This window comes from Phacochoerus africanus, chromosome 2 (assembly GCF_016906955.1).
Source record: "Phacochoerus africanus isolate WHEZ1 chromosome 2, ROS_Pafr_v1, whole genome shotgun sequence".
Classification (NCBI taxonomy): domain Eukaryota; kingdom Metazoa; phylum Chordata; class Mammalia; order Artiodactyla; family Suidae; genus Phacochoerus; species Phacochoerus africanus.
Window position 1 is genome coordinate 73,500,602 of NC_062545.1, and position 27,266 is coordinate 73,527,867.

Here is a 27,266-nt window from a genome sequence, read left to right on the forward strand (position 1 = left end):
GGACTTTGGCTCCTTCCCAGACTGTACATGCTGAGACCTTGGGGAGCACGGCTTCCAGTCAATGTGCCTGGATCTCCTCTCTTCTCTTCTGCCTGTCCCTGCCAGCCCTCCTTCACTCCAGACTCCCTGTCAGCCCTCCCTCACCTCCAGACTCCCCGTCAGCCCTCCCTCACTTCCAGACCCAAAAGAAGATCAGCTGCATTAAGGACTGACTGACTTGGGATGGGAAGGGCAAAACTGAATTGAAGCAAGAGTTATACTTCAGCATCTGGTGCACAAATTTAGTAACTTTAGTGAAATTAAAAACCAAGAAAAAACAAATGCAGAGCCTATATTACAAGATTTGTTATAGGATCCTTAATTTATCTGCTTGGCTTTTGATGAAATTGTTTTTTTTTTTTTCTTGCACTGAAATGTATAATGTCCTCTCCTAGTTAAGCTCTGGAATCTTTTCCACTCAACTTCCTCCCTCTGGGATGTAATAAAGAGACAACTTATGACCCAAAAGCATGTGGGAGACAAATTTTCCATGGGAAAAAAAAAGGTTTTTACTATATGTTATGTTTCTCAAAGGAAAGGGGTCAAAACATAGATAACAATCCTCTGTAACCACTTACTGAATACCAGATTTGTTTTGAGAATAGTAAAATGTAGTTTGTTATTTTTGAAAAGATGAGTATTTTGTCACAGATGTTTTAATTTATATAACATCCATGTGTAAATTAGAATAAAGAGAAATTAAAATTAGTTACTGTATCTGCATATTCTATTTCCTCCCCAAAAAAGGGTGAGCAAAGAGATACAGAGTGTCATATAGGTGGAAGCAGACCTCGTCTGTCTGGGGGTCAGATGACTGAAGACTTTTATCCTTGACCCGCCACTTCCTAGTGTGACCTTGAGCTCAGCCTCACTCTCCTAAGATGTGAAATGGGAACAATTATACTCCCAAGAATGTTTGTGAGAAATAAATAATTTGTGCAAAATACTTGGCTCTAGCACAAATTCAATACATGATAGTTGATAATATAACTCAACACAGGATTGTCAAAGTTCTAATAGTTTTAATGGCATTTGATTACCTAAAGGAAATGTGATATTATTCAAAGTCTACATTAGTATTTGTATAAATCTCATAAAGATAAATGTTCGGCATTCATCAATGGATGTCATCGAGGAAGGCAATAACAACTCAAGACAATTCAGATTTATATTTATCAGAATTTGGACTAATTATTGAAAATAGTGTGTGTTTAAGTTGGTCTTATTATGATATTAAAGCCATCATATCAAGGAAACTCTTTTGTTTGGGTGATATTACTTAGATACTAAACAATTGGTCAGATAATGCCCTAAGTTTACTTCAGGATTCAGAAAGTTCCATTTAAAAATTGTTTAAAAGCAAATTTGACTTATAGGGTAAATATATTTATGAGCTGTAAGTATCAATATGAAAACTTTAGATATTGCTACATGTAAACTTCGTCTCTTTATAACTGAGCCAATTTCTCTTTCCCAAAACTGCTATGCTAGGAGGTAGAAATGAGACCTCCAGCTAATCTCAGCTGATTTAGTCTTCTCCCGTGCCTACCCCCTATACTTTTCTCACTGGGCTGGCATCCACATGGTAGGCGGGTGGCATTTGCTGCTAAGCCACAGTCACCTCTCCTCCTGGCTCCCTCTGAGGTGGAAGTCATTGTGGGATCTGTGATCAAACATTTGAGGCGCAGGCCTGCTTCAGTTCTGCAGTCCCACGGAAGCAAACTAAGTGTCCATCAATGGAGGAATGGATAAAGATGTGATACGTATACACAATGGGAACCTGCTCAGCCACAGAAAAGAACAAAACAATGCCATTAACGGCGATACTGATGGATCTAGAGATTATCGTACTAAGTGAAGGAAGTCAGAAAGAAAAAGACAAATATCATATGATGTCACTTATATGTGGAATCCAAAATATGGTATTATTTACAAAACAGAAGCTGACTCACAGATGTAAAAATCAAGCTTATGGTTACCAAAAGGAAAATGGGGTAGGGAAGGGATAAATTAGGAATTTGGGACTAGCAGATACACACTACTATATATAAAATAGATAACAAGGTCCTACTATATAGCAAGGGAACTATATTCAATATTCTGTAATAAACCAAAGCGGGAACTAATATGAAAAAGAATTCTGAATATATATATATCAGAATCACTTTGCTGTACACCAGAAACTAACACAGCATTGTAAATTAACTATACTTAAACAAAAAAAATTTTTTTTTAAATCTTCAGTCTCAGAGCTCGAGTTGTGGCTCAGCGGTTAATGAATCTGACTAGTATCCACGAGGACACAGGTTTGATCCTTGGCCTTGCTCAGTGGGTTAAGGATCTGGCATTGCCATGAGCTGTGGTGTAGGTCACAGACATAGCTTGGATCCAGCATTGCTGTGGCTGTGGTGTAGGCTGGCAGCTGTAGCTCCCATCGACCCCTAGCCTGGGAACCTCCATATGGCACAGTGTGGCCCTAAAAAACAAACAAAAAAAATCTTCAGTCTCAGAGCCACACCTGCTCCACTCACAGCCACACATGAAAAACAGACTCTAATGAGTGGACAGTATTTACGGCCACATTTTGTCCAAACTCCTGTACACCGCTGTGCCTACCCTCATTGTGCCTGGCTATGCCATGTTGGGCTGGTGCTGCTCCAGTCTCCATCTCAGAAAGGAGGCACAATTCCCCTCTACCCTCTGCATTTAGACTCCCTCGAACCTAGCAAGTGTTGCAGTTGCCCCTCTTGTTTTCCAGGGAACTGTCACAAGTGTTGGAAGTGAGCTTCCTTCCTTTGCTCCTTCTTTCTCCCAACCACACAGTCTCATATTCCATTTCTGGATTTGGAAAACTTCCTCTGGCTTATCACTTCTTTTTCAGAACTTTCTTTTTAAGGCATAAACTTTATAATCTAAATCCTTCAGTTTATTGGGTCTTGATACTCGAAATCTAGACTTTTTGTTTGTTTGTTTGTTTTTTTAGGGCCATACCTGCAGCATATGGAAGTTCCCAGGAGCTGCAGCTACCAGCCTGGGACACAGTCACAGCCACAGCAATGCCAGATCCCAGCCACATCTTCGACCTACACTGTAGCTCACAGCAATGCTGGATCCACAACCCACTAAGCAAGGCCAGGGATTGAACCTGCATCATCATGGATACTAGTCATATTCATTTCCACTGTGCCACAATGGAAACTCCCTTAAAATCTAGACTTTTGAAATGCAAATAAAAAAATTTTCTCTCAAACTTTTTTCCCCCTGCCTTGAATTTCACAAGTCCATTTTAAATATCAAAAGTCACAGACAACTCATATGTTTCTGTAAATTTCTTTTGTATCATCCTTGAAGCAATGGATGCTAAAGTCTAGTTTGAATGAATGAGTGCATGGGATATAAAGAAATTAATAGGTACAAACAAACAAAAAAATCCCACTTGTTAATATATCAAAATACCATCTCACCCCAAATGGAAGCTGCCTTTCATCTGGATTTAGTTTCTTCTTCGTTGTCTGGGCTACATTACTTTCTAGTTAATGGTTTGAGAGACTGACTCTACAGATAGACAATGGCTGGACCATATATGACAAGAGAACTCTGACCCTTAATCTCTGAAGCAACAAATTAGAGAAGCCAAACCAACTTTTCTGCTACAATCAGGCCAGAATGAATGGAACTTGGAAAATGACTGCCGGTTTTCCAATTCCTCATCACCACTCACTTCCAACTCAGCACCAACTAGAGGAAGCCAAATAGGTTCCCAGACTGATCCTCCCCAAAGCAGGATGCCCTGCTTCTAGTTAGTCCTCTCCAGCTTCTCCAAGCTAGCAACACCCAAACAGAGCATACCTGAAGTCTTTTTTTTTTTTTTTGCATTATAAAGTTTTCCTACTCCTGTGCCTGCGTTTGATTCTCTGCCAAATTCAAGTGATGGCTAACTTCTTTGCTTGAAATAGCCTTGGCTTGTTCTCATTTGAATGGTCTTCATTTATTTCCTACTTATACTGCATATAACAATGTTATATTCAGATATGCACATTGGTAGTTGAGCTTAACATTTTTTTAAGCATAGAGATACTTGGGATGAGTAAATACTGGGCTTTGATCTCTCTTTCGATGGATAAGAATTAAAAATTATAACTCAAATTGACCTTTTCCTTGAATTTACAGTTACTGATATACTTGCCTCAATGGATACAGTAGAACTGTTCTTGAAAGTATATGTGGGAGTTCCCATTGTGGTACAGTGGAAACGAATCTGACTAATATCCATGAGGATTCAGGTTCCATCCCTGGCCTCGCCCAGTGGGTTGGGGATCTCGTGTTGCTATGAGCTACAGTGTAGGTTGAAGATGTGGCTTGGATCCCACACTGCTGTGCCTGTGTTGTAGCCCCAAAGATGTAGCTCTGATTTCACCCCTAGCCTGGAAACGTCCATATGCCACAGGTGCGGCCCTAAAAAAAAAAAAAATTTTTTTTTTTAAATTTAAAAAAGGAGAAAGTAGGTGTTCTTGTCGTGGTGCAGTGGAAACGAATCTGACTAGGAACCATGAGGTTGCCGGTTGAATCCCTGGCCTCACTCAGTGGGTTAAGGATCGGGTTAAGGACCATGAGCTGTGGTGTAGGTTGCAGATGCAGCCTGGATCCTGCATTTCCACGGCTATGGCTGTGGCATAGGCTGGTGGCTATAATTCCCATTTGACCCATAGCCTGGGAAGCTCCATATGCTGTGGGTGTGGCCCTAAAAAGCAAAAAAAAAAAAAAAAAAAAGGAGAAAGTATTTATTAAAATCTCATTTTTATAAATTGTGTTTTAGCAAATTACTATTTAAAAGTACCTGGTGGGCATTATTTTGAAAATGAACATTTTTATGATGTAGGCAATTATTCTTCATGTGTCAAGTTTCCTTAAACTGGCACACATCTGTATCAGTTGGTACATATAAACCTAAGGCTATTGTAAAGTAATAATGGTACTCAGAAGAACAGATGATACATATTTGCATACAGAAACTTGTGCAGTTTCATTTTTAGGTCATTTAATGGACATTATGTGGTCATAACAACAACACTCCAAAATACAACTTCCTATTCTCATTTCACAAATGAAAAAATGAGCATTAAGGTAAAATGACTTGCTCAAAACCTCACTAAAGGATGAAGCCCCTTATTCTCCTGCAAAGAATGTTGAATCCGTTTGAAGCTACCAGCTGGGGAACTTCTTATATCCCTGCATCTGTTGGAAGGCCCCCATTATTTTGGGAAAGCCATGGCATTCACTATGACACCATGGCAAAGGGCTTGAGGATGTCCTTGGAACAGCAAGGAGGGAAGGGGATCCCCACTCAGGGATGCGCCCAGTTGAGCTAACCTAGTGTTTGCTGGCAGAGCTGATCATGGCCTGATGACCCACACATACAAACAGTGGAACCAGAAAGAAATTGGGGCCTTCCCATGCTAAGGGGTTCCTTTACACTGTGCATTTGTCTACCTTGCTCTTAAAATAAAATTCTGATCTATTACCTAACACTTACCTACAGGTCCCATATAACTGGCTCTTGCATTCCTCTTTCACTGCTTTTCCTACCACTCTTCCCACTCTCCATGCTCTAGATACTTTCAATTTCTCCAGCATGCACAATGCATTCTTCAGCTCCTTTAGAATTCTGACCAGAACACTTTTCTCCAGGATTACAAGGCCTCTGAATAGGCAGTTCCTTCTTTTTTTTCTTAATTTTTAAAAATTAATTAATTTTTTTTTAGGACTGCACCCCTGGCATATGGAAGTTCCCAGGCTAGGGGTCAAATTGGAGCTACAGCTTCAGGCCTACACCACAGACACAGCAATGCTGATGCTGCATCTGTGACCTACACCATAGCTTAGGGGTAATGCCAGATCCTTAACCCACTGAGTGAGGCCAGGAATCAAACCCACACCCTCATGGACACTAGATGGGTTAACTTGCTGAGCCACAACAGGAACTCCAGTTCCTTCTCATCTTTCCTGTTTGAGGTCAGATTTTCTCCTCCTAAAGGTCTATTATGACTATTTTAGCTAAAGCAAACCCTAACCTCTATATCCACTTCACTCCAGTTCCTCTCTATCATATTTTCCTTTTTTGTCACCTCTCTGGATCTAAAATTGTCTTTTTTATTATTTACTTGCTTTTTTACTGTCCCTTTGTAGACTATAAGCTTCAGGAGATTTGGGAACTTGTCTGTCGTCTTTGCTGCTGGATCCCAAGCACTCAGAACATCATGTCTGGAATATAGTGGGCTCTCAATACATATTAGTTGAATAAAGTAATGAATACATCATAAATCCTTATTGAGATTGACAGATATGTACCTATTCCTCAGAAAAAAATGCACTGAATATTTTTTACATAATTTCAGGAGGTTCCAAATCCCCAGAAGTTCATCTGTGGATTCCTGGTTAAAGCCCCTGTGTTAGAGTTAGGTTGTTTCATAAGGTTCTATTTTAAATTAGTTCTGAATTTTGTCCTTTGAAGTTAAACTGAGCATGAGTTTTGAAATTATGCTTAAAATGGAATGTAGCAAATTACAGGCCAATTGCTGCTGCCTTTTTTTTTTTTTTTTTCTGTCTTCTTGGGGCCACACCTGCAGCATATGGAAGTTCCCAGCCTAGGGGTCTAATTGGAGCTGTGGCTGCCTGCCACAGCCAGAGCCACAACCACACCAGATCCTTAAACCACTGAGTGAGGCCAAGGATCGAATCCACGTCCTCATGGATACTAGTCAGGTTCTAAACCCACTGAGCCACAATGGGACTCCCGCTCATTGGTTTTGAATAAAATAGATCTATGATATTTACATGAACTGATCCTTATGGCCATATTTCTTTGAATGAAGATCCTTTGCGGTACCAACGTTAAACACTCGCCCATATCCAGTTCTCTCCTTTAGGGACCACGGGTGGATTAAACTCCCAGCTTCCCTAGCAGTTGGGCAGAGCCATAGGAATAATTTAGCCAATGGATTGGAGGCAGAAGTGACCTATGTTACTATCGGGCTGAAGCATTTAATTGCTGTATGAGATCATCTAGGGTTCCATCTCCTACTCAGAGACTGTGGAAGCACATGCTGGTACAGAGGCGCAATGCCAAGCCATCGCATGGACAACAGTTACCTTGGAGAGTCATACAGATCTTCAGCAGACTTTGTGTGAGCAAGGAGTATGAACCTCTCTTGTTTTAAGTCTCTTAGATTTTCTGATGATTTGCTATTGCAACATAACCTATCATAACCCAAGACACCATCGATTGGAAAATGGGCTGTTTCATATACCTTTGAGGGGGAAAAGGCTTTTATTCATAACTGAAAGAATCCTTACAATATATATCACAATCTTAGCAGTGTTAAAGTGTGAAAAGTATGGGCCTTGGATTTGATGAAATAAAGATTGTTAAAAGGAATTCATTCAAGCAGATTAATATAGTCTAAAGAACTCCAAATCCGGAGTTGAACAGAAAGTTATGAATTCCAATACTGGAGTTATTTGGTGGCACAGCGGGTTAAGAATCCAGCCTGTCACTGCGGCTGTGGTATGGGTTCCATCCCTGGGCCAGGAACTTCCTTGTGCCATAGGCATGGCCAAAATAAATAATAAATAAATAAATAAATACATAAATAAAATAAATAAAATCCCAATACTTACTAGGCTTGTGACTTAATAACTTAACTTGTATAAGCCTTTGTTTCCTCATCTGTGAAATAGGTAAAACTGTAGAAGCTGCCTCCTAGGGTTCTGTGGATATTATGCTGATAATGCGTCCAGCATAGTAATTACTCCACATATTTTTGTTCCCACATTTGGTTAGATCACAGAGCTTGTTTAAGATAAGCATTGATTTCAAATAATATACACGGGGAAACTCTTCCAAAGTTTGTTACTGTGCTATACTAATCAATCAGCAAATATCTATTAATTCCTCACTAGGCACGAAGACTGATTTGAGCCTCTGAGTTGGGTGTTCTTGGAGATAACAGAAAAGCAGATCTAGAGCTTGAGGGAGGGCTTGGGGTCTTCCCACCCCCTCTCTGGTATATTTACTGAGTGAATTAGGCTAGAATGAACATCAAGAGCAACCCTGAGTAAAAGAGGGTTTTAAGTATTAGTAAAAGAGGTCACAAAAATATAACTTAGGAATGCATAAAAGGTCAGTCCTGTACCCATCTTGGTGACTGGCAGGCCTAGTAAAGGGAACATTGAAGACATTTTCTATGTCTGGGATCTGTCCCGGATGTGTGTGTGTGTGTGTGTGTGTGTGTGTGTGAGAGAGAGAGAGAGTGTCCCTGGGGGGCGGAGAGCACTGATGATTGGGGAGCACAAGTTAAGTCATAGAAGCAAAAAATAGGCTCTTTCAAGACAAGTATGAGAGTGTTCCTATCCACATAGGGTTATATTCTTATGGAATGTATGAAGTTATCCAGGATACATTATTGGGCTTATAATATGTCCAAATTCATAAAGCACCAACTTGTTATAATTGTCATCTGTAGCACATTTGAAGAAGCCTACACTTTGTCATTGCCAAGGTGTAACAATCATCATTTCTGAGGTTTATTCTGGACTAAACGTCTCCTCGTACATACTTTATGTGCTTTTATTCTGTCACTGAAGACGTGCATTGTGGATTCTAGTCCAATGTTCTCACCTCAGTTTTCTGGAGGAATATGCCTGTGAAGGAATAGGTGGCTGATTAATGTAATTATTTTTATTAAATGCCTGAACCATGGCAGAGCAAGGAATTTTCTTTACAGGAAGTATAGCTGCCTCTAAATATAACTTCGGGCTACAGTTCACCTTTTCTGTTTATTTTATCCCCAACTTATGAAACTGTATTTTAGGACTTGGGCTATATAACTTGTTATTTGATATCATCTGAACAACAGTGAATCAATTGTAATGGTTCTGGCACCAAAGGAAAGATAGGGGACTTAAATATGTTTCCAGAAGACAAAAAACCTCTCTTTGTGTACACTTTACAACATATGTTTCCACAGTTCTCAAAAGTCCAAAAAAACTTTTCTCACTACTTCTCATTAAAGACCAAGAGGACAAAACAGAGAAAACAAACTCCAGCCCACGTATTATTTATCAGAGGTTTTGGATGACATTCAGATTGAAAACCAAAAAAGATTCCCTTTTCTTCTCTCCAGCTCAATAAACGGCATTAGGATGCTTATTCCTCACTGCGAAATACACCCACTCTCACACACTTGGGAATGTTGTGTTAGCGTTCCAGGAAATGGGGGGCGGGAGGCTGCGTTAGTGCAGACAGGTTTGGGCTCCTCTCCACGTCCTTGCTGCTGGGTCGTCTTAGGTCCGCAGTGGGCTGCTGAGGTCTTCGAGGTCCGACCAGAGCACCTGGGCTCACAACTTATGTATACCTGGGTACACTCCCAGAGGCTACCGGAAAAATCTTGAATAGGGGACCGCTTTACCGCAGAGCGCTCCCTGAAACCTCAGAGACCCCCTTCTCTTGACTTTTCCGCGGCCCGGATAACCGCCCCAGGATTTAACTTTCCTCCGGGCAAGTGTTTGGCGCGGACCCCTTGAAGAAGCGAAGTCTGGTTCGGCTCCGCTCAACTCTGGCCTCCTCGCTTGCCAGGGAGGGATCCGGCGAGCCACGTGGAGCCTGGTGCGGCTTCACCTCGCTTCCTCCAGGCAGGGAAGAGAAGAGGCGAGAGGAGGTACTCAGCTCTCCTGGGTACACTCCCAAGCATTTGTTATTTGGCCTTTGCGAAACAAAATGATGCTAAAAGGCAAAACGGCCAACGTGGAGGTACTCAGCTCTTCCGAGTACGCTCCCAAACAGCTAATTTGACGTTTAAGAACCAAAACAATGCCGAAATGCAAATTAGGCGATGTAATACCCAGGATGAGCCTCGTTTGACAGGCCAAACTGAGATTTTAATGGAAAGATTACTCATACCTGCACACCGAATTCATTCTGTCTTTTAGTACTTTTAAAAAAATGTGTAATTTTAATTTCCACCACTGTCACAATGCACACTCCACAATAACACGCACTGAAACAATAGACACCCCCATATCGCATTGTGTCAGGTTATTATGAGGTGTCGCGGCGCGGGAAAGCGAAGCCCGGGACGTCAACCAGTCCCCCGCCGCACTTACGAGCACTTCAGGGCCGCGTGTCTTCAAAAACTCAATAAACGGTTCAGGCCGACGCCTCAACCCAGAGAAGGACAAATGCCATCGGAGCATGGCCCCGGGCGTAGACAGAGAGGGTCAAAGAGGAGGCGAGCGAGGGCAGAGGGAGCGAGCACCGCTCGGGGGAGAGCAGACGCGCGTAGGGAAGTCGAGGAGACCGAGTGCATCCCAGCGGGTGGAGAAGGTCCCGCCCGGGGTGATCGGGGTGTCCCGACCCCCGGAGAATGGAACCCCGCGCGTGGCCCTACGCTCTCAGCAGCACCCAGTCTTTGGGGGAGCGTTAAACCCAGGGCACCAGGACAAGGGTGTGTGCGGGGTCACAGGATAACGCTGTTACTTTGTAGTGAGACACGTGTGTGTCTGTGTCTGTGTGTCTGTACGTGGGGGGGGGGGCGGAGAGGGAAGGAGAGAGAGGGAGAGAGAGAGTGATTGAGAACCAGAAGGAAAAGAAAGAACAGGGGGCTGAAGGCCGATGTCCTACTTTTAAGAGGTATTGAGAGGCAAAAGCTTTCTTGTAAGCAGAGTCGTACCCCGTGCCTCGTTAGCGACCAGCGGAACAGGGCGCGGGGACCTCTCCAAGGGGCCTCCAGCCTCACGCGCCCTGAGGTGGCCCCCGGAGGGGGACTCTGTCCTGGCAACTGGGGGAAGGTCGGGACTGGGGGTTCCTTCTCCCGAGACCCCGGCGCTGCCACCCGGAGGCGGCGAGCTCAGTCCGCCTTTCCGGGGGCAAGGAAAGCGGCCCTCTAGCCTCGCGACCTCGGGTCCCCAGACCCTCCCACCGCCCGACCTCCTCCCCTCAACCTCATTCATTTTTCCTCAGCACCTTCTAGTTCAGGCTCAAAACCCAACTCCAAGCCCTCTCGAGCCCTCATCACCGAGCTAAGGGGAAGGGCCAGGGTCGGAACGGGCCCGGGGGACATCGTACCGAAGTGGCGGCCGCGAGGGGCGCCGCGTCCCGCGGGTGCCCGGCGCGGATGAGCCAGCGGCCGAGAGCAGCCCCCGGAGCCGCGCAGCATCCGCGTCTACAGTGACGGTGGAAGCCACGCCCGCTCGGGAGCTGGGGGCTGTCCTAGCCCCCCCCCCCACCTTTCCCCCGCCCGCCCGCCCCCTCCTCCCGGCGCCGGCCCCCGGCCCGCCCCCGGCTCGGCTCGCGGGAGGCGCTGGGCGCCGGGGCTGGCGTGCTCTCCCGGGCGCACACACACATCCACGCACGCACGCCCAGAGCCGCTCTCTCCGCGCCCGGCCCTCGTTCCCCTCTCCCATGCAGACGGACAGAGCGACGGAAGATGGCTGACGACTCCACGGGGCACCGAGGATGCAGCCCGGCGGCGGCGGCGGCGGCGGGAGCGGCAGAAGCAGCGGCGGCGGCAGGGGCAGCGGCGGCAGCGGCGGCATTGGCGGCGGCGGCGGCGGCGGCAGCGGGAGCAGGAGCGGCGGCGGCGGCGGCATCCCCGAGACTCCTCGAGCTACCTTTCCCTCTGACAGCCACTGACGTTCTCCGCCGCTAGAAGAGACCCCGCTTCTCAGGCGCCTGCCTTCCCTCCCCCCGCCCAACCCCAGCCCCAGCCCCGCCAGCACCGCTACCTCCGCCAGCATTGCCACCATCAGCACCACCTCCACCACCACCACCACCGCCACCACCACCACCGCCGGCGGCGGCAGCAGCCATTTCATCTCCACAGAAACCAGACACAAAAACATGGCAGAAATGGAGAAAGAAGGGAGACCTCCGGAAAATAAAAGGAGCAGGAAACCGGCTCACCCAGTGAAAAGGGAGATCAATGAGGAAATGAAGGTATTTTTGGACTTCGGGGCCGGAGAGCCTGAGCCCTTTCTTCCGCCTGCTCCCTTTGGGCCGTTGTATGGATTTGGGGGTTACAGGGGAGCGCTTGTCAGTTTCTGTAGGATGCCCAGAACGCCTCAGCTCCTCCTCCAGGTGCAAAACAGAGGCCAACTCGCAGGCTGCATCCCCGAGATTTGCCTACCTCAGATTTGATGGGGGTGGGGGCGGCCGGGAAACCACATACTATTTAACCTTATAAAGCCCAGGTTGGTCCGGGCGCGTTTCAGAGGGAGGGGACCGGGGGCTCAAGTGGCCCGTTGATGAAGATGTTTTCCTTGTCGGTGGGCTAGTTTTGTCCTCTTCTTCGGGCACCATCCCTAGGATCCCTCCAAAGTTAGAAGCCGCCGGGCCAAGGCACCCGGGGAGCGCTCGATTCCACCTCTCTCCCCAGTTCCTCTCCCGGCTCCTTGATCCCGCTTGCCCCCTAGTAGCCAGCTGCGACTAGGTGCGAGGGTGCCAAGAGGCTGTTAGTGCCGGGGCGAGTTTTGGCCCGAGCGACGCTGGTCTGGGTACCGTTTTGACCGCAGGCTCGCCTCGTCCGCCCCTGCCGGCTCCTCTCACTCGACTGCCTCCGCCTCCCGCTCGCCTTTGCATGCTCCACTTCCCAGTTAAGCAGACCCGGGCAAGCCCTGCTGAAAGATAGCTGTCTGAGGGGCGGCCTTCGCAGAGCGCCTGCCCATTGTTCGGAAAGGCCAGCCTGGAGTCCTGTCGGAGAGGCCGGGCTCCCGGCCAGGCCAGCGGTGCTTCAGAGGTGGCAAGCGCAGCAGCCTGGCGCTCCAGCTGTGCGCATTGGAGTGATTGCACAAGAGCACCGCTCTGCTCCGGACCCCTCGCGTCTGATTTCCCCCCCATACCACACTTATTTTCCAGGAAGTTGCAGCTTTTGCCCGGTGAGGGTTTTATTTTGTCTTGATTTCACGAGTCTCTCTTAATTATTATTTTTTTTATTTTTTGTTTTTCTGTGAGTTACAAACAAGCAGCAGATTTCAGGGGGAGGAGGGTTAAGTTTAATTCTGCAGCCGTCTTATTCCCCATCTTCTGCATAGAATCTGTAATACTGCCAAGTGACTTGGTCAGGTTGGTTAGGTTGGTATTTAAAAGACTAGTGATGAAAATAGCAAGCAACTAAGTAAAATTTATTGTGCTTTGACGTTGTGTTGATTAGAACAAGCATATTCTGGAGAGTGCCTTGTATGAAGCCCATGTTTAGAAAGGGGCACATGGATAATACGTCCTATATGTGTACCTAAGTAAATATGCTTACAGTTCCTTTCTTCCAGAAAATGTGTATAGCAGTCTACATTGTGGAATAGGGTTTTTACTTCTGAGTAAGAAACTTAGTGCATGAGGTGCAGCATCAGTCCAAGGAGAGTTAAGGAAAATTTGCCTTGGAAATCAGTGCCGTTCCTTGTGATGGAAACCACCATTGCTTCCATTGATAGATAGTTTTTTGTTTTGTTTTGTTTTTGTTTTTTAAGAGGCTGGTAGGAGTTGTCCTCCCCTGGGGATAGAATTCAAACAGTCTACAGTAACCATTCTTCCTCACTTGCCCTTCCCTCCTGTCCTGCACTTCCAAATTACTTTTTTATTTCATTTTAAATTGGAGGTGGAGGAACAGGAGAGAGGTAAAGCCACTAAGAAATCACAGTGTGCACTGGCCCTTTAAAACACTGCCTAGTGTGATCTATAGGGATGGCAGTTTTTAAGTTTCATAGGTTCTAGAATTACAAATTAGCTAATTTTAATCAAAACATGTGAAATGTTATCCCGGCTGGATATAAAGGCTGACTGTGCTCGATGCTTGGGGCTCACGTTGTTGACTTTGGCTGCAGGAGCACTCCGTGGTTTGGGAGATAGTTGTCCTTCTACAGTATAACAGATGTTTGTCTGAACTGGTGAGGAAGAAACAAAAACAACATTGTGCGAAGGGGAAAAATTACACAATTTTTAGTCAATGCTGCAGGACTAGGTATGGAATTAACCTTCGTGCACAGAATTTCCTCTTTTTAAAATGTTATTTTTCTTCCAAATCACCACCTACTGTTTGAAGTTTTAATCCTCATCATTTCGGTACAGAGCAGCATTAAATAAGAAGTTTTCCACGGCAAATAATTCAATTGCCTGAAGGGTCAGTATTTTCTCCCTAGTTTGGAACAATGTAGAAGAGACCCCAGGCCGTAATCTTCAGTCGTGTCAGTGCACACCATGCCAGTGAGTCATAGACTCCCATTTCTAGCAGGATTGTTCAGTACACATTCTTCTAATATAGTAGCACCCAAGTCCTCATTTTAAAAGTGATTTCTCAAAGTCAGAAGGTGGAAGGGTTATTTCGAACACATTCTTTTTCTGCCTTTACTATTAATAACCGCATTAGCCAAACCCCTCCCCAAACCTCATGGTTTTGTTATCCCCCCCCAGTCTCTCCAAACCTAAAGTGTAGAGTAACATAAGACGTTGGTTGCCCTGTATAAAAATATGTGCAACAAAATGTCACCGAGAACACAATGTGGCCTTGTGCAGCTTCATATCGGTGCCTCTGGAGCTGCCTGGCTGTGTTTGCCTTCATCTGAACGGCTTTCATCTGGACCAGTGTAAACTAAGCTCTGGTAAGTAATCACTGCCCGGCAGAAAGAAAGGAATGTATACAGCTAGCACGGCCTAAGCTGTAAAAACGGAAACCTGAGCCCTCACCGTAGATCACATATCAAGGCTTGAAGGTAGGGGAAATGAAAGGGGGAAAGAGGAGAGAGCAATGCAAAAGTCAGCCTGGGAAGTGGAGGATCAGGAGGAGGCCCCCCTTAGGGAGATTTGGCTCAGGGATTAGGGAATTTTATCGTGGTGTACAGTGACCTACTCAGGTTTCAACACTGGTTGGATCAAGTTGCTTCTCTGCAAGCTGAAAGAAAAAGGACTGGTGTGTATGTGATTTTCCCCCTCTTCGGGTAATAGAAAGGACATTGGTACAAGTGTCTATTTTAAGTACAGCAAATGCAGGGCACTGAGAATGAGCAACAAAATTGCCTTATCGTAGAGACGTCCTTCAAGATTTCCTAGTTGAGATAGTCACATATTTATTTAAAAATGGCCGGAGAAGACAAACTGGCAGAGGTTTAGCTGACACCAGTAATGGCATTGAAGATTGTCTTCATGTGGCTGGGAGCTAATGTTGGTTGCTGTTTCACTAGATCAGATATTGAGTTACATTTTCGTTATCACTGGCTTAATGTACATGGCAGTTGTAACAAATTTAAATTTGATACAATATAATTTTGTGTGTGAAAAGTACATGACTTGGCATAGCTCCCCTTTAGTGTCCTTTAGTGAAAATAGCTTCAAGTAGAAATGTTTGTCTCATTATGACCTTTACGCTGTTTCTTTATCTTTCCTTTTCTTTTTCCTCCCTTCATCCTGGTTTTTCTTAATTAAAAAGACTCATACTGTACTTATAATCAATCTGCCTTATTATTTAGTGACCAATAGAAAGGATTTTCAAAAATCAGATGTCAGTGCCATTTGTATTTTTCACTACTTTCGTTTTCTAAAGCAAATATTGTGATTGTAGCCAGTGTAATATGCCTTCAATATACTGTTAGCTCACATTTATCATAATGGATCTTAGGAGGGAATTCTGATACGTATTGTGTTAATTCGTTTCAGAAGTTTTATAATTTTGGATGTGTAAATGTAAATATATGAGTAGGTATAAATATAATTGTGCCTAAGGGTATGTATTTTATGCACATAGATCTTGGTGAATGTGATTAGTGACTACCAAACAGTGATACAATTCAAAAAAATCTAAACTGTGAGTAGAGGTAATGAGTCAGATTTTTATCTTTGAAAGCTCTCTGACAAAACCCGGTGTGATTGATTAGGTCAAGCACTCTGCCCTGGAAACTTTCCTAGACAAACCATAATTAATGCATTTACAATGTCTGACTTCCTTATCAATTGCTCAAGTACAGTATAATCTGTGTTAACTGTCTCAGGGTCCTTGCTGAAGAAGTTCTCTGTCTATAAATATTCTCAGTAAGTAATTTGTACCTAAAATTATGCATCAGTCCTAATGTCTACAGTTGGAGTCAGGCACATCTGTTAGAGTTTAGGAGTAAACTCACCATAAGATTTTCTAGTTTAGTTTCTGATGGTCTCCATTTGGCATTAAAAATGACCTGTGTCAGTTGCACAGACAATAAAGCAAGTTGCAGAGCTGAGCTGGTGAGTGCAGTGAATTAAATAGCTTGCCATATATATATATATTTTTTAAATAGAGATATCAGAGCATGAATTGGGAAAGTCAGCATGTTTAAGGTTGAAATCAGCTCATTGCTAGAACAGGTAATTTTAAGTTTTGCTCCTGAAATTCCATCCTGATGTCACAAACAGTAAGTCTCAGGAACCTAGAAAGTGGCTTGGGACCAGATCTCACTGTGGCCTTCTCAGATTATGTCAGACCTCCCTGGCTGAGCAGTGGTCTACAGTGTCTATGTGACAGGGGTGAGAACGGATGTCATTTGGGACACGGGCCTTGCCCCTTGGAAACTGGTTACAGGGTGTTGCTGAGCCCACTGGCCCTGTCCTGTTCATTGCGCTCAGTTGTTCTGTTCGAGGCTCTAGTCTCAACCTATAAGGCAAAGTCCTGGGAGGGCACAGAGAGCTATGAATTCTGCTCTGTTCAAACCAGGGCTTTTCTGAAAAGAGTCTCTTTCTCCATCTGTGAACCTGTGAGTATGATGTGTGGTAGAGCAAAACTCGAAGCCTTATACAGCTCGCAGGTTCCAGAGAGGAGGAAATGGAAAGGAACCACTGCACTTCCTCCCGAATCTGAAATAAACATTTGAACTAGAAGAAAATGAGTCTGACAGACTCATTCCCTTCTTCGTTTCCTGCCTCTGTGCTTGCCAAGCACTGCTCTGTGAAGCCAAGCTCTGCTCCCCTTGTGTGAAAGACAGACTCAGAGAAACCAAGAGGTAACAGTTTTTAAAGGAAAGTCAAAAACAGGGCTTCAAAAAAGGCAAATATCAGTGAATGCAAGTGACTGTCTGAAAAAGGAGAGTTCAAGGGAAATAGAGTGTCTTGCTAGGGTGACCAGACTCTTTATATCTTCTAAGAAAGGGTCCTTCTTATTGAATCTTTATACTTCTTTTCTTAAAAAAAATTATTAGAAGTAGTAGACAGTGGATCGTTTAAAAACCTCTGAAGTCTAAAACTTCCTCTTGCGGAATGGGAAGTCAGCCACACTTGCACTCTCAAGCTAATAAGATTATTGAATATTTTCCTAAAAGAGAAGGGATATTCCAGGGTAGAATGAAAAAAAAAATACTTTGTTTTTGATGGTGCCAATTGAAACATGTAAACAGACATGAAAGCATGTGGTGGGTGAGATTTGCTGAATGTATATTCTAGGATCTGGAGACTGATGGATGTTAATATCTTTTATGTAACTAAAGAGTTGTAGAACTCTGGCCTGCTTTAGCGCCAATGGCTTTGGCATGGACAGGAAAACAATATAACAAGTCTTGGTGATTTTGGGGCCAGTGCTGCAGCTGTGATAGGACACAGCTGCACACAGCTGCACACCTGCCATGCCTGCCACAATGTTAGCGAGGGCTGGTCTCCACAACTTTACACATTTGTTTGACCTTTTTAGAACATTTGATGTCTCGGCCACATATTAAAACCAGACAAGTGGGGACATACTCGTACACTCTGTGCCACAACAAGACAATAAAGCAACATAGATTTTTATATGTGGAAACACAATTTTGGTTTCATATGACAACTATACAGCCATCTAGTTCAGACCATATCACTAAGAGAACAAGACTTTCTCCTCAGGGCTGCTCCAGACTGGAGCTGAATTTTAGTGCTGTGATGTGTCCTCTACCCTTTAGAACTGCATTATAATCATTGCGTTGTGGCTGAGAATAATGCTGCAGAATGACCCCAATGAAGACCCAAATCTTCAAAGGATTTCAGCCAAAACTGTATGTAGTTCAGGTAAAAACAACAGGGCTTTAATGAATAAGGTCTGCAGCAAGATTGTAAATCTGTCTGCTCTTATTATAGCATGTGTGTGGATGACCCTCCAGAGGGATGACCCTCCAGTGGGATGTCTTTGAGGCGTGTCTGAGGATGCCATCTGAACCAGTGGGGTCATGGGTGTGAAAGTACTTTGAAGTCTGTAAAGGGCTCTTCCAATATTTCTTTTGTGCTATTTAAATTTTGCCTCCTTCTTGGTAGAACCTTAAAAGAAAACCTCTCCGTTAGGTCTGAGTTAAGAGAGGTGACTTGGACTCAGCCCTAGGCCAGACCTGGGGACAGATAGAGCTAGAAACTGATCTCTAATCAATTTTATTTTAATTCCTACTTCCTAAAAAGAATCTGCCTCTCTTCTGCAGCTTCCTTCCTCCAGCCCTTTAGAAATCTTAATTAGCGAGTCCAATGATGCTTAATAGAAATCTACTTCAGAAGTCAGTGAGAACCCATGGAGGTGAAAAGGGAGATAAAATATTTTCCAAAAATAACCATCATTTAAATCTTAATTGGCAGAGATACTAGCTTTTTTTTTTTTTTTTTTGCACCTTGTCATTTGTTCAGGATTGGGGGTTTCCTTTTCCTTTGATAGTATTTCTCATATGCTCCACTTTCTTGGATAAAGCATGTCAGAATGTTTTGAAGTTAAGTAATGTAACTCACTGATCCTTTTTATTGTCATAGGGCTGTGAATATTATTGACATTGTCTATGAGAGGACTACATGTTAATTTTTAATTAAAACTATTATTTTTAAAAAATTAAAGACATGACAGCAGTAGGAGAATAAGCAATACGAATAAGCAAAAGGAAAAACAAAGCCTGTAATTTTCCCACCCAGACACAATTACTGTTAGCATTTTGATATATGTCTTTTCATGCCCTTTTCTGTATATGATGTGTGTTTTTTTAAACAAAAATGGTCTTATAGTATATTAACCTTCCTTTTAAAACTTAAAATATTGTTAATAGCTTTTCATGGCAGTAAAAATTTATCCATAGCATATATTTTAGTGGCAAGATAGTATTCCATTTTAGTCATTTCATGACTAAACTGTAATTTACTTAACCAAGTTCCTATTGTTTGGCATGTAGTTTGTTTCTAAGAAAACAGCGCTGAGATAAACATTCCTGAACATGCATATTTTTGCACCTATTTCCTTAGAATAGTCCCTACTATGCCTAGAAATAAAATTGCTGAATCAAAGGATATATAAAATTTTATGTTTTTATTGTGTAGAGTCAAGTTACCTTTTCTAAAAATTGAATCATCTTGAATTCCCAATAGTCTGTGAGTGCTCATTATATTGGATATTGTAATTTTTATTTTATTTTATTTTATTTTTTGGTTTTCCAGGGCCGCACCCGAGGCATATGGAGGTTCCCGGGCTAGGGGTCTAATCAGAGCTGTAGCCGCCGGCCTGCGCCAGAGCCACAGCAACATGGGATCTGAGCTGTGTCTGTGACCTACACCACATCTCACGGCAGCGCCTGATCCTTAACCCACAGAGCAAGGCCAGGGATCGAACCTGCAACCTCATGGTTCCTAGTCGGATTCGTTAACCACTGCGCCTCTACGGGAACCGGAAGTTGTAATTTTTTTAACTTTCACATTTTTCTTTTCCTTGTTAGGGCCGCACCCACAGTGTATGGAAGTTCCCAGGCTAGGGATCAATTTGGAGCTATAGCTGCCAGGCTATACCACAGCCACAGCAAGGCAGATTCAAAGCCACATCTGTGACCTATACCACAGCTCCTGGCAATACCTGACCCACTGAGCAAGGCCTGGGATTGAACCTGCATTCTTTTTTTTTTTTTGTCTTTGCTTTTTCTAGGGCTGCTCCCGCAGCATATGGGGGTTCCCAGGCTAGGGGTCCAGTCGGAGCTACAGCCACTGGCCTACACCAGAGCCACAGCAACGCAGGATCTGAGCCGCGTCTGCAACCTACACCACAGCTCATGGCAATGCCGGATCCTTAACCCACTGAGCAAGGCCAGGGATCAAACCCGCAACCTCATGGTTCCTAGTCGGATTCATTAACCACTAAGCCACTACAGGAACTCCTGAACCTCATTCTTATGGATACTAGTTGGATTCGTTTCTGCCATGCAGCAATGGGAACTCCTCACATATTTATTTTTAGAATCAGATTTCCTGGAGTTCCTGTTGTGGCTCAGCAGGTTAAGAACCTGACTAGTATCCATGAAGATGCGGGTTCGATCCCTAGCCTTGCTCACCTGGTTAAGGATCCCGTGTTGCTAAAAGCTGTGGTGTAGATCACAGTTGTAGCTTGGATCCCGTGTTGCTGTGGCTGTGGTGTAGGCTGACAGCTGCAGCTCTGATTTGACCCCTAGCCATATGCCACAGGAGCAGCCTTAAAAAAATAAAAGAAAAAAGCAAAAAAAAAAAAAAGAAAGAAACATATTTCCTGAATTTTGTTTGATCACCTTTCTGTATTTACACATTAAAAATATTTTGAATGTATCCAAATGTGTTACCATATTTATTAAGAGTACATTCGAAGTGCTAGGCATTGTGCTAGATGGGGCACAATATGAAATAAAAGTTTTTGTCTTCAAGTAACTTACAGTGGGTTTGGGATAGATGATATATTTTACTAGCTCTGTGGAGGGCAGTCAGACTTGGAGGAAAAGTGGGAATTATGTTTGCGGAAAGAGGGAGAACGTGGCTTTTCCCTCAGTTGAGTGAATGGGAACTCTCTGAAAATCTTTTTTTCCTGGGTAGGATTCCAAGTTGAAAACACATCGACATTTAGTTATGCAGGGCCTGAGATGAAAGAAATCAGTGGTTCCTACCCTATATTGAAAAATGTGCTTGGTGTTTTCAAAATAAAATCATTAGTCCTTTTTGAAGACCTGGAAGTACTTGCATTTCAGAGATATTTTGAGACTTTGTAATTACTGTGATTTTTGAAATGACTTGCAGTCAAGTCTTTATTATTTACCTGGTAAAACCTTCAATTAAAAACCATTTAGGGAGTTCCCGTCGTGGCGCAGTGGTTAACGAATCCAACTAGGAACCATGAGGTTGCGGGTTCGGTCCCTGCCCTTGCTCAGTGGGTTAAGGATCTGGCGTTGCCGTGAGCTGTGGTGTAGGTTGCAGACGCGGCTCGGATCCCGCGTTGCTGTGGCTCTGGCGTAGGCCGGTGGCTACAGCTCCGATTTGACCCCTAGCCTGGGAACCTCCATATGCTGCGGGAGCAGCCCAAGAAATAGCAGAAAGACAAAAAACAAAACAAAACAAAAAAAAAACCCAAACCATTTAGGAGTTCCCATTGTGGCTCAGCTGTTAATGAACCCGACTAACATCCATGAGGATGCAGGTTTGATCCCTGGCCTTGCTCAGTGGGTTAAGGATCCAGCGTTGTGGTGAGCTTGTCGTGTAGGTTGCAAACACATCTCGGATCATGCGTTGCTGTTGCTGTGGTATAGGCTGGTGGCTACAGCTCCAGTTGGATCCCTAGCTTGGGAACCTCCATATGCCACAGGTGCAGCCCTAAAAAGACAAAACAAAAACAAAAGCCATTTGGACTGAACTTTGACTTGTATACAGTACTTCCAGTTGAATAAGGAAAGCGTCTATCGAACATTCTGGGAATTAAGTTCCAACAAAAATATATTTTGTCAGTGTAGAAAGAGCTCAAAGGAAATAGCAATGTTTCCTGTCTTTCCACTATCTTTCTGTGACCCTTTAGAAAATTTTTAGGAAAAGATTATGCTATCAGATTAAATGTTAGGATTTGCTTCTTTTTAGGAGCCCTGGAGGTGAGACAGGGGAATTGGAAAGAGAGGAGAAGAGGTATGAGGGTAAAGTATTAGAAGTGCAGTCTTAGAATCAGGTGTGATGTCAAAAAGTTGTCAAATGAGAAGATTAAATTTTAATTGTGAATTTTAAGAAATCCTATTCCAACAACACAAATAATTAAGAATACTAGAGGCCAGTGGTCAAATCTGACCAAGCCAAGATTTGGCATAGGTAGATATGTCCTAGTTGGAAAGTTCTTTATATGTGGCACTAATATCCTTTGATGTGAATTCTCTTGGGTTCTTCAGTTGGTCCAAGGAGGTAGCTCCTTTGGAATTGCTGACAGATTGCACTGTCTAGAATTTAGGATAGGAAGAGTCCTGGCATAATTAGATCTGTATTTTTGTTCTGACTTACTAGTTGATCTCTCATGCCTGTCATTTACCTTCTATCAGCTCTTATTTTCTGTCATGAAATGAGGATGTCACATGGGTTCACCAAAAGTTTATTGTGGACATCAAATACCTAACTCATAGGGCAATTGAAAGGAACAAGAGAGTTAAAGGCTGTGGAAACACTGTAAAGTCCTATAAGAATATTTGACATTATAATTATAGTGACCTATTTTCCAAACCCAAATTGGACTACATGGTATGAGAGAGAATTTTTGTGCCACTTCCAAGGGCGAGAGGCAGTCTGCAAAATGTGATTTGGATGCCAGAATCTTGAAATTTCTGGCACATTTTGATGGTTTATGGGAACAATGATAAAATATTTGAGATAGTGGCTGTTCAGTAAAATTTATGACGTGTGATCACAGTAATTATGATTCTTCTCTGCAAAAGATATTGTACTTCTTGTATAAGTAGGACTTTGATTTCAGAATCTTAGAGCTGGAAGGGACTCTGAGACTCTAGTTTCCTATTCTAAGTCCTCGAGAGGCATTCTGGGTGAAGATTTGGGGGAAGCAAATTTTACAGCTTCCCTTAATACAGTAGCTTGTCCCATTACTAAACATCCTTACCTCAAAAATTTCTCTGGGAGTTCCTGTCATGGTGCAGCAGAAACAAGTCCGACTAGGAACCATGAGGTATGAGTTCCATCCCTGGCCTCGCTCAGTGGGTTAAGGATCCAGCGTTGCCATGGGCCATGGTGTAGGTCGCAGACATGGCTTGGATCCCAGGTTGCTGTGGCTGTGGTGTAGGCCGGTGGCTACAGCTCTGATAGGACCCCTGGCCTGGGGACCTCCATATGCCTCGGGTGCGGCCCTAAAAAGGACAAAAAGAAAAAAAAAATTCTCTGCATTTTAACTCTAATCATCTTTATTTTTCTAGTAGAAAAACTCGAAAACCCTTATGGGCCATAAACATTATATTCACTTCTCCTAGAATATATTATGTTTCTTGAATAATAACTGCAAACAAATCCATGTAATTTCCTTTGGTTTAGCCCCATAATGAGCCCACGGGAGGTCTAGCATCACATTCTCCCTAGAAATTAAAAATTATTTATTCTTGGGGTTCTTCAATTTCTTAATGTAATAATATATAAGACAGCGGTGATACCTATTTCTTGTAGTTACACTGCAAGAAACTTTGGTATTTGATTTCGCTTTCTTTTGTTCCTCTTTTTATGAAAGGTTTGAGATTTATGGCTCAAGGCTTTATAAACCTTTTGTTTTCTGCTTTTGTAGTCATATATCAAAACATTAAGGTGTTTATTTTTATTTTTAATGACAAGAAAGGGTATGTTTTAGAGTTTATTTTCACTGATGTTTATAGTAACTCAAAAATCATAGAATAGATCAAGTTCATATTGATTGTTCCATGAAGCCTCTGAGTTTTCAGCATAAACCATAAACTAAGTGATGCAGTTAAGATGCCCAAATAATATGAATTTGGTATTAATAATCCAGTTGAGGTTTCAGTTTTTACCCAAATGTCTGAAGCTTCTGGATCCCATCCCTCGGATTGGTTCTGAAAGGCTGAATGGATTTGCAGCTGGACTAAAACAAACAAATCTATATCCTTGGCTGGGAGGTTGCTCCATGAATTATGCATCTTTTGCCTTTGTGTCACTTCAGAGGTTAGACAGACCAGAGTGAGGGGCATCCAAGATACAAACGATCTAGAAAATTAGATATGGTGGCCAGGAGTTACTATGCAAGAGGTTTTCTGTCTTTCTTGGCACATTTCTCCTAGAGGTTGGGGCAGACAGCATACAGACCAGTAGGATTGCTTGAACTTGGCTTTTTAACACTGTTGGGAACTGTTTTTCTGAAGTAAGGTGTCATCCTTATCCTTGATGATTTCTGCTGCCAGACCACCAATGGAGCACCTCGATTTGTGTGTTTAGGGCCTATCATTCTCCAGTCTAGGCATTCAGCTCAGTGAAAGAAACTGGGTGTTAGAGGAGACTGACGCCTCATTAAAGGGCTCTGTTTTGATTGAGTAGAACAGCAGTTAGCTGAATCCTCCTCAGTGGTATTCCAGAAGTTGCTGAGCTTATTATGCATATTGATCATATCGTCTTTGTGCATTCATGAAAAGAATGTGTCTTTAATGTGGACATGACCAGCTATCAGAGAAAATAAATGCCTCCCTAAAGCTTGATCTGGCTGTAGATCCTGTGGATGCTAACACTGAATCAGTCTGGCTAGATTTTTAAAAAATTGCTTGTGCATTAGACCACCACAGATTGACCCATTTGGAGTGGACACTAAAGCAAAAAAAAAAAAAAAAATCTAGCATTCTGCGGGTGGTTTGAAATGCCAGGTTTGTTTTTGTGGAGTCAGGAGTGTAATATCCTTTTTTCTGTGTGTGTGTAACCCCTGCTGAAATCTAAAGTGAAATTCAAGAGAACATGGAACTCACACGTTGAGGCTGGGCACATGCTGGTTCAGCCTGGGTGCTTTGTTTCAGGTATAAATTATACATCTCAGTGTAATTCAGAAATGACAGCTTCTATGGAGAAAGAGAAAAGATTTTTTGAGCCACAGAGAATGGTAGAATATATAGTTTTTCTAGCTCAGCCTAGGAGGCTCAGGCTGCTTTGCCTGATAGAGATGCCTTAAAAAGAAAAAATTCAGGGGTTCCCACTGTGGCTCAGTGGGTTAAGAACCCAATGTTGTCTCTGTGAGGCTTCGGGTTCCATCCCTGGCCTAGCTCAGTGGGTTAAGGATCCCTCGTTGCCACAAGCTGCAGTGTGGGTCACAGATGCAGCTCGGATCTGTCATTGCCATGGCTGTGGCGGAGGCCTCAGCTGCAACTCCGATTCAACCCCTAGCGTGGGAACTTCCATGTGCCGCAGATGCCGCGCTAAAAATGAAAACAAAATTTCATTCAACAAATGTTTATGAAGTTCTTACTCTGTAGTATAGAGTTCTTTTTATTAAAAATTTGTCCAGCTTTATTGAGATATAACATTGTGTAAGTTTAAGGTGTACAACGTGTCGGTTTGATACATTTATGTGCTGCAAAATGATTAGCTACCGCCTCCATCCTATCACATAGTTACAATCTTTTTGGCAGTGATAGATGTAGGATAAACTCTGTCAGCAACGTTCACTGTTGTTAGCTGTAATTACTCCACTGTACATTAGATGTCCAAATTTGTTAATCTTATAATTAGAAGTTTTTATCCTCTGACCAGGATCTCTCCATTTTCCCCACGCCCAGCCCCTGGTAACCACCACTCTACTCTGTTTCTCAGGGAGAGATGCTTTAAGGAACATACCACACAAGCATTAAGATCTCGCAGTTGTTAAGTTCATTAAAAATAGTCACCTGGTAGTATAAGCTTTAAGTCCAACTATACCCATTATTTCCACAGCTTGGTATCTATAATAACAACAATAATAATCTCTTACTTGTTTAGAGTTGTCTCTCTGGATCTACAGGGGATTTCTTCCAGGACACCTTACCCCCCCACACTAAAATTCCAAAATCTGCAGCACACAAATCCCTTAGATAAAATGGTGTAGTATTTTCACATAACTTAGACACATCCTACTATGTACTTTAAATCATCTCTAGATTATTTATAATACATAAAACAATGTAAATGCTAGGTAAATAGTTGTAAATACAATGTAAGTGCTTTGTAAATAGTTGCCTCCACAACAAAGTCAAGTTTTGCTTTTTGGAATTTTCTGGATTATTTGTCCAAATATTTTCCATCTATGGGTGCTTGAATCTGTGGATGCAGAACTCCCAGATATGGGGAGCTAACTATATATTGATTTACAGTTCATAAAGTGTTTTCACACATTATTCAACATCTGGGCTGGCCAGTAACCCTAAAGTTACTTGGTGCTTTCATGTTACTTGTCACATAGTGACCTTTGATTTCATGGGGAAAGAATCTGTCACTAATGGAATTTGTAAAGCAAATTATGCTTCAGTTTTTAAAGAATACTATTACAAAGGGAAAATTAAAAAGGGAAACCCTTATAGCCTGTTCAGCTTTCTGGATGGTAGTGGTTGACAATTGAGAAATTTTTTTCTTTGCTGAGATAGATTTTGCTTTATTTGAGATAAGAGTCATGTTAAGAAACAACACCTGAATTAGAAAGCAGTCCTAATTTAAATTAATCTGAGCCACAAAATGGTCGATTGTTTTCAGTTTCAGAAATCTTTTCTTAGCTGCTGTGGTGCTTTATCTCTCAGTATTTTTGTATTAGTGCAAGATTTAGACTTTGCAGAAGAATATGCCAAAATATGACTTCCTATTCTTAAGCAAAACTGACAAATAGCTTTTTTCGTATTATCTTTAAATTGCAAATGTCTGAAGGTCTGTCATAATTGGATGCGTCATCCTGAGATTTAAATGCATGACAATTTTTGAACGTGATTTGAAAAATGAACACGACTCTAAGGGAGGTGGGGAAGGGCTGGCAGTAAGCGGGTAGTGCAAACAGAATTCGATATATGCGTTCTTTTCAAATAGTTATGATTATACACATAAGTAGCCTATGCTTCCCTTTCAGAACTTTGCAGAAAACACCATGAATGAACTCCTAGGCTGGTATGGCTATGATAAGGTTGAATTGAAAGATGGTGAAGATATTGAATTCAGGAGCTACCCTACAGATGGAGAGAGCCGGCAGCACATTTCTGTTCTCAAAGGTAATGACATTTAATGTCCCTTTGTTCATGCAAAGAAGGATTAACTATCTCAACCTGCCAGAATTGAGTTGCTTTGGGACTCGTTTTGTTGATTATGCCAATGGTTGATTTAAATATACATCCCCCAGTAGTGCTTTACCATAGGCAGAATTCTACAGAATATAAGAGCACAACATAAAACCAAAACTAGTCACAGCTTAATCTCCTTCCATCAGTGGGAGAGCTGGCTAGACAAGGGCTAGGGATCTTAAGCACTCTGG

At 42.9% G+C, this 27,266-nt stretch overlaps 1 protein-coding gene across 2 annotated transcripts in view; it reads left to right on the forward strand.

The window, feature by feature from the left end:
• Window positions 1-11,367: 11,367 nt before the first annotated feature.
• Window positions 11,368-27,266, forward strand: part of SOBP (sine oculis binding protein homolog) — a 172,133-nt gene continuing 156,234 nt past the window's right edge. Inside the window, exons 1-2 of one of the 2 annotated variants that reach the window (XM_047761947.1) lie at window positions 11,368-12,031; window positions 26,868-27,006. In XM_047761947.1, coding sequence (XP_047617903.1) covers window positions 11,936-12,031; window positions 26,868-27,006 — 235 coding nt within the window. In that variant the 5' untranslated portion in view covers window positions 11,368-11,935. The remainder of the gene's footprint in view (window positions 12,032-26,867; window positions 27,007-27,266) is intronic. The other variant, XM_047761954.1, reaches the window with a different exon arrangement.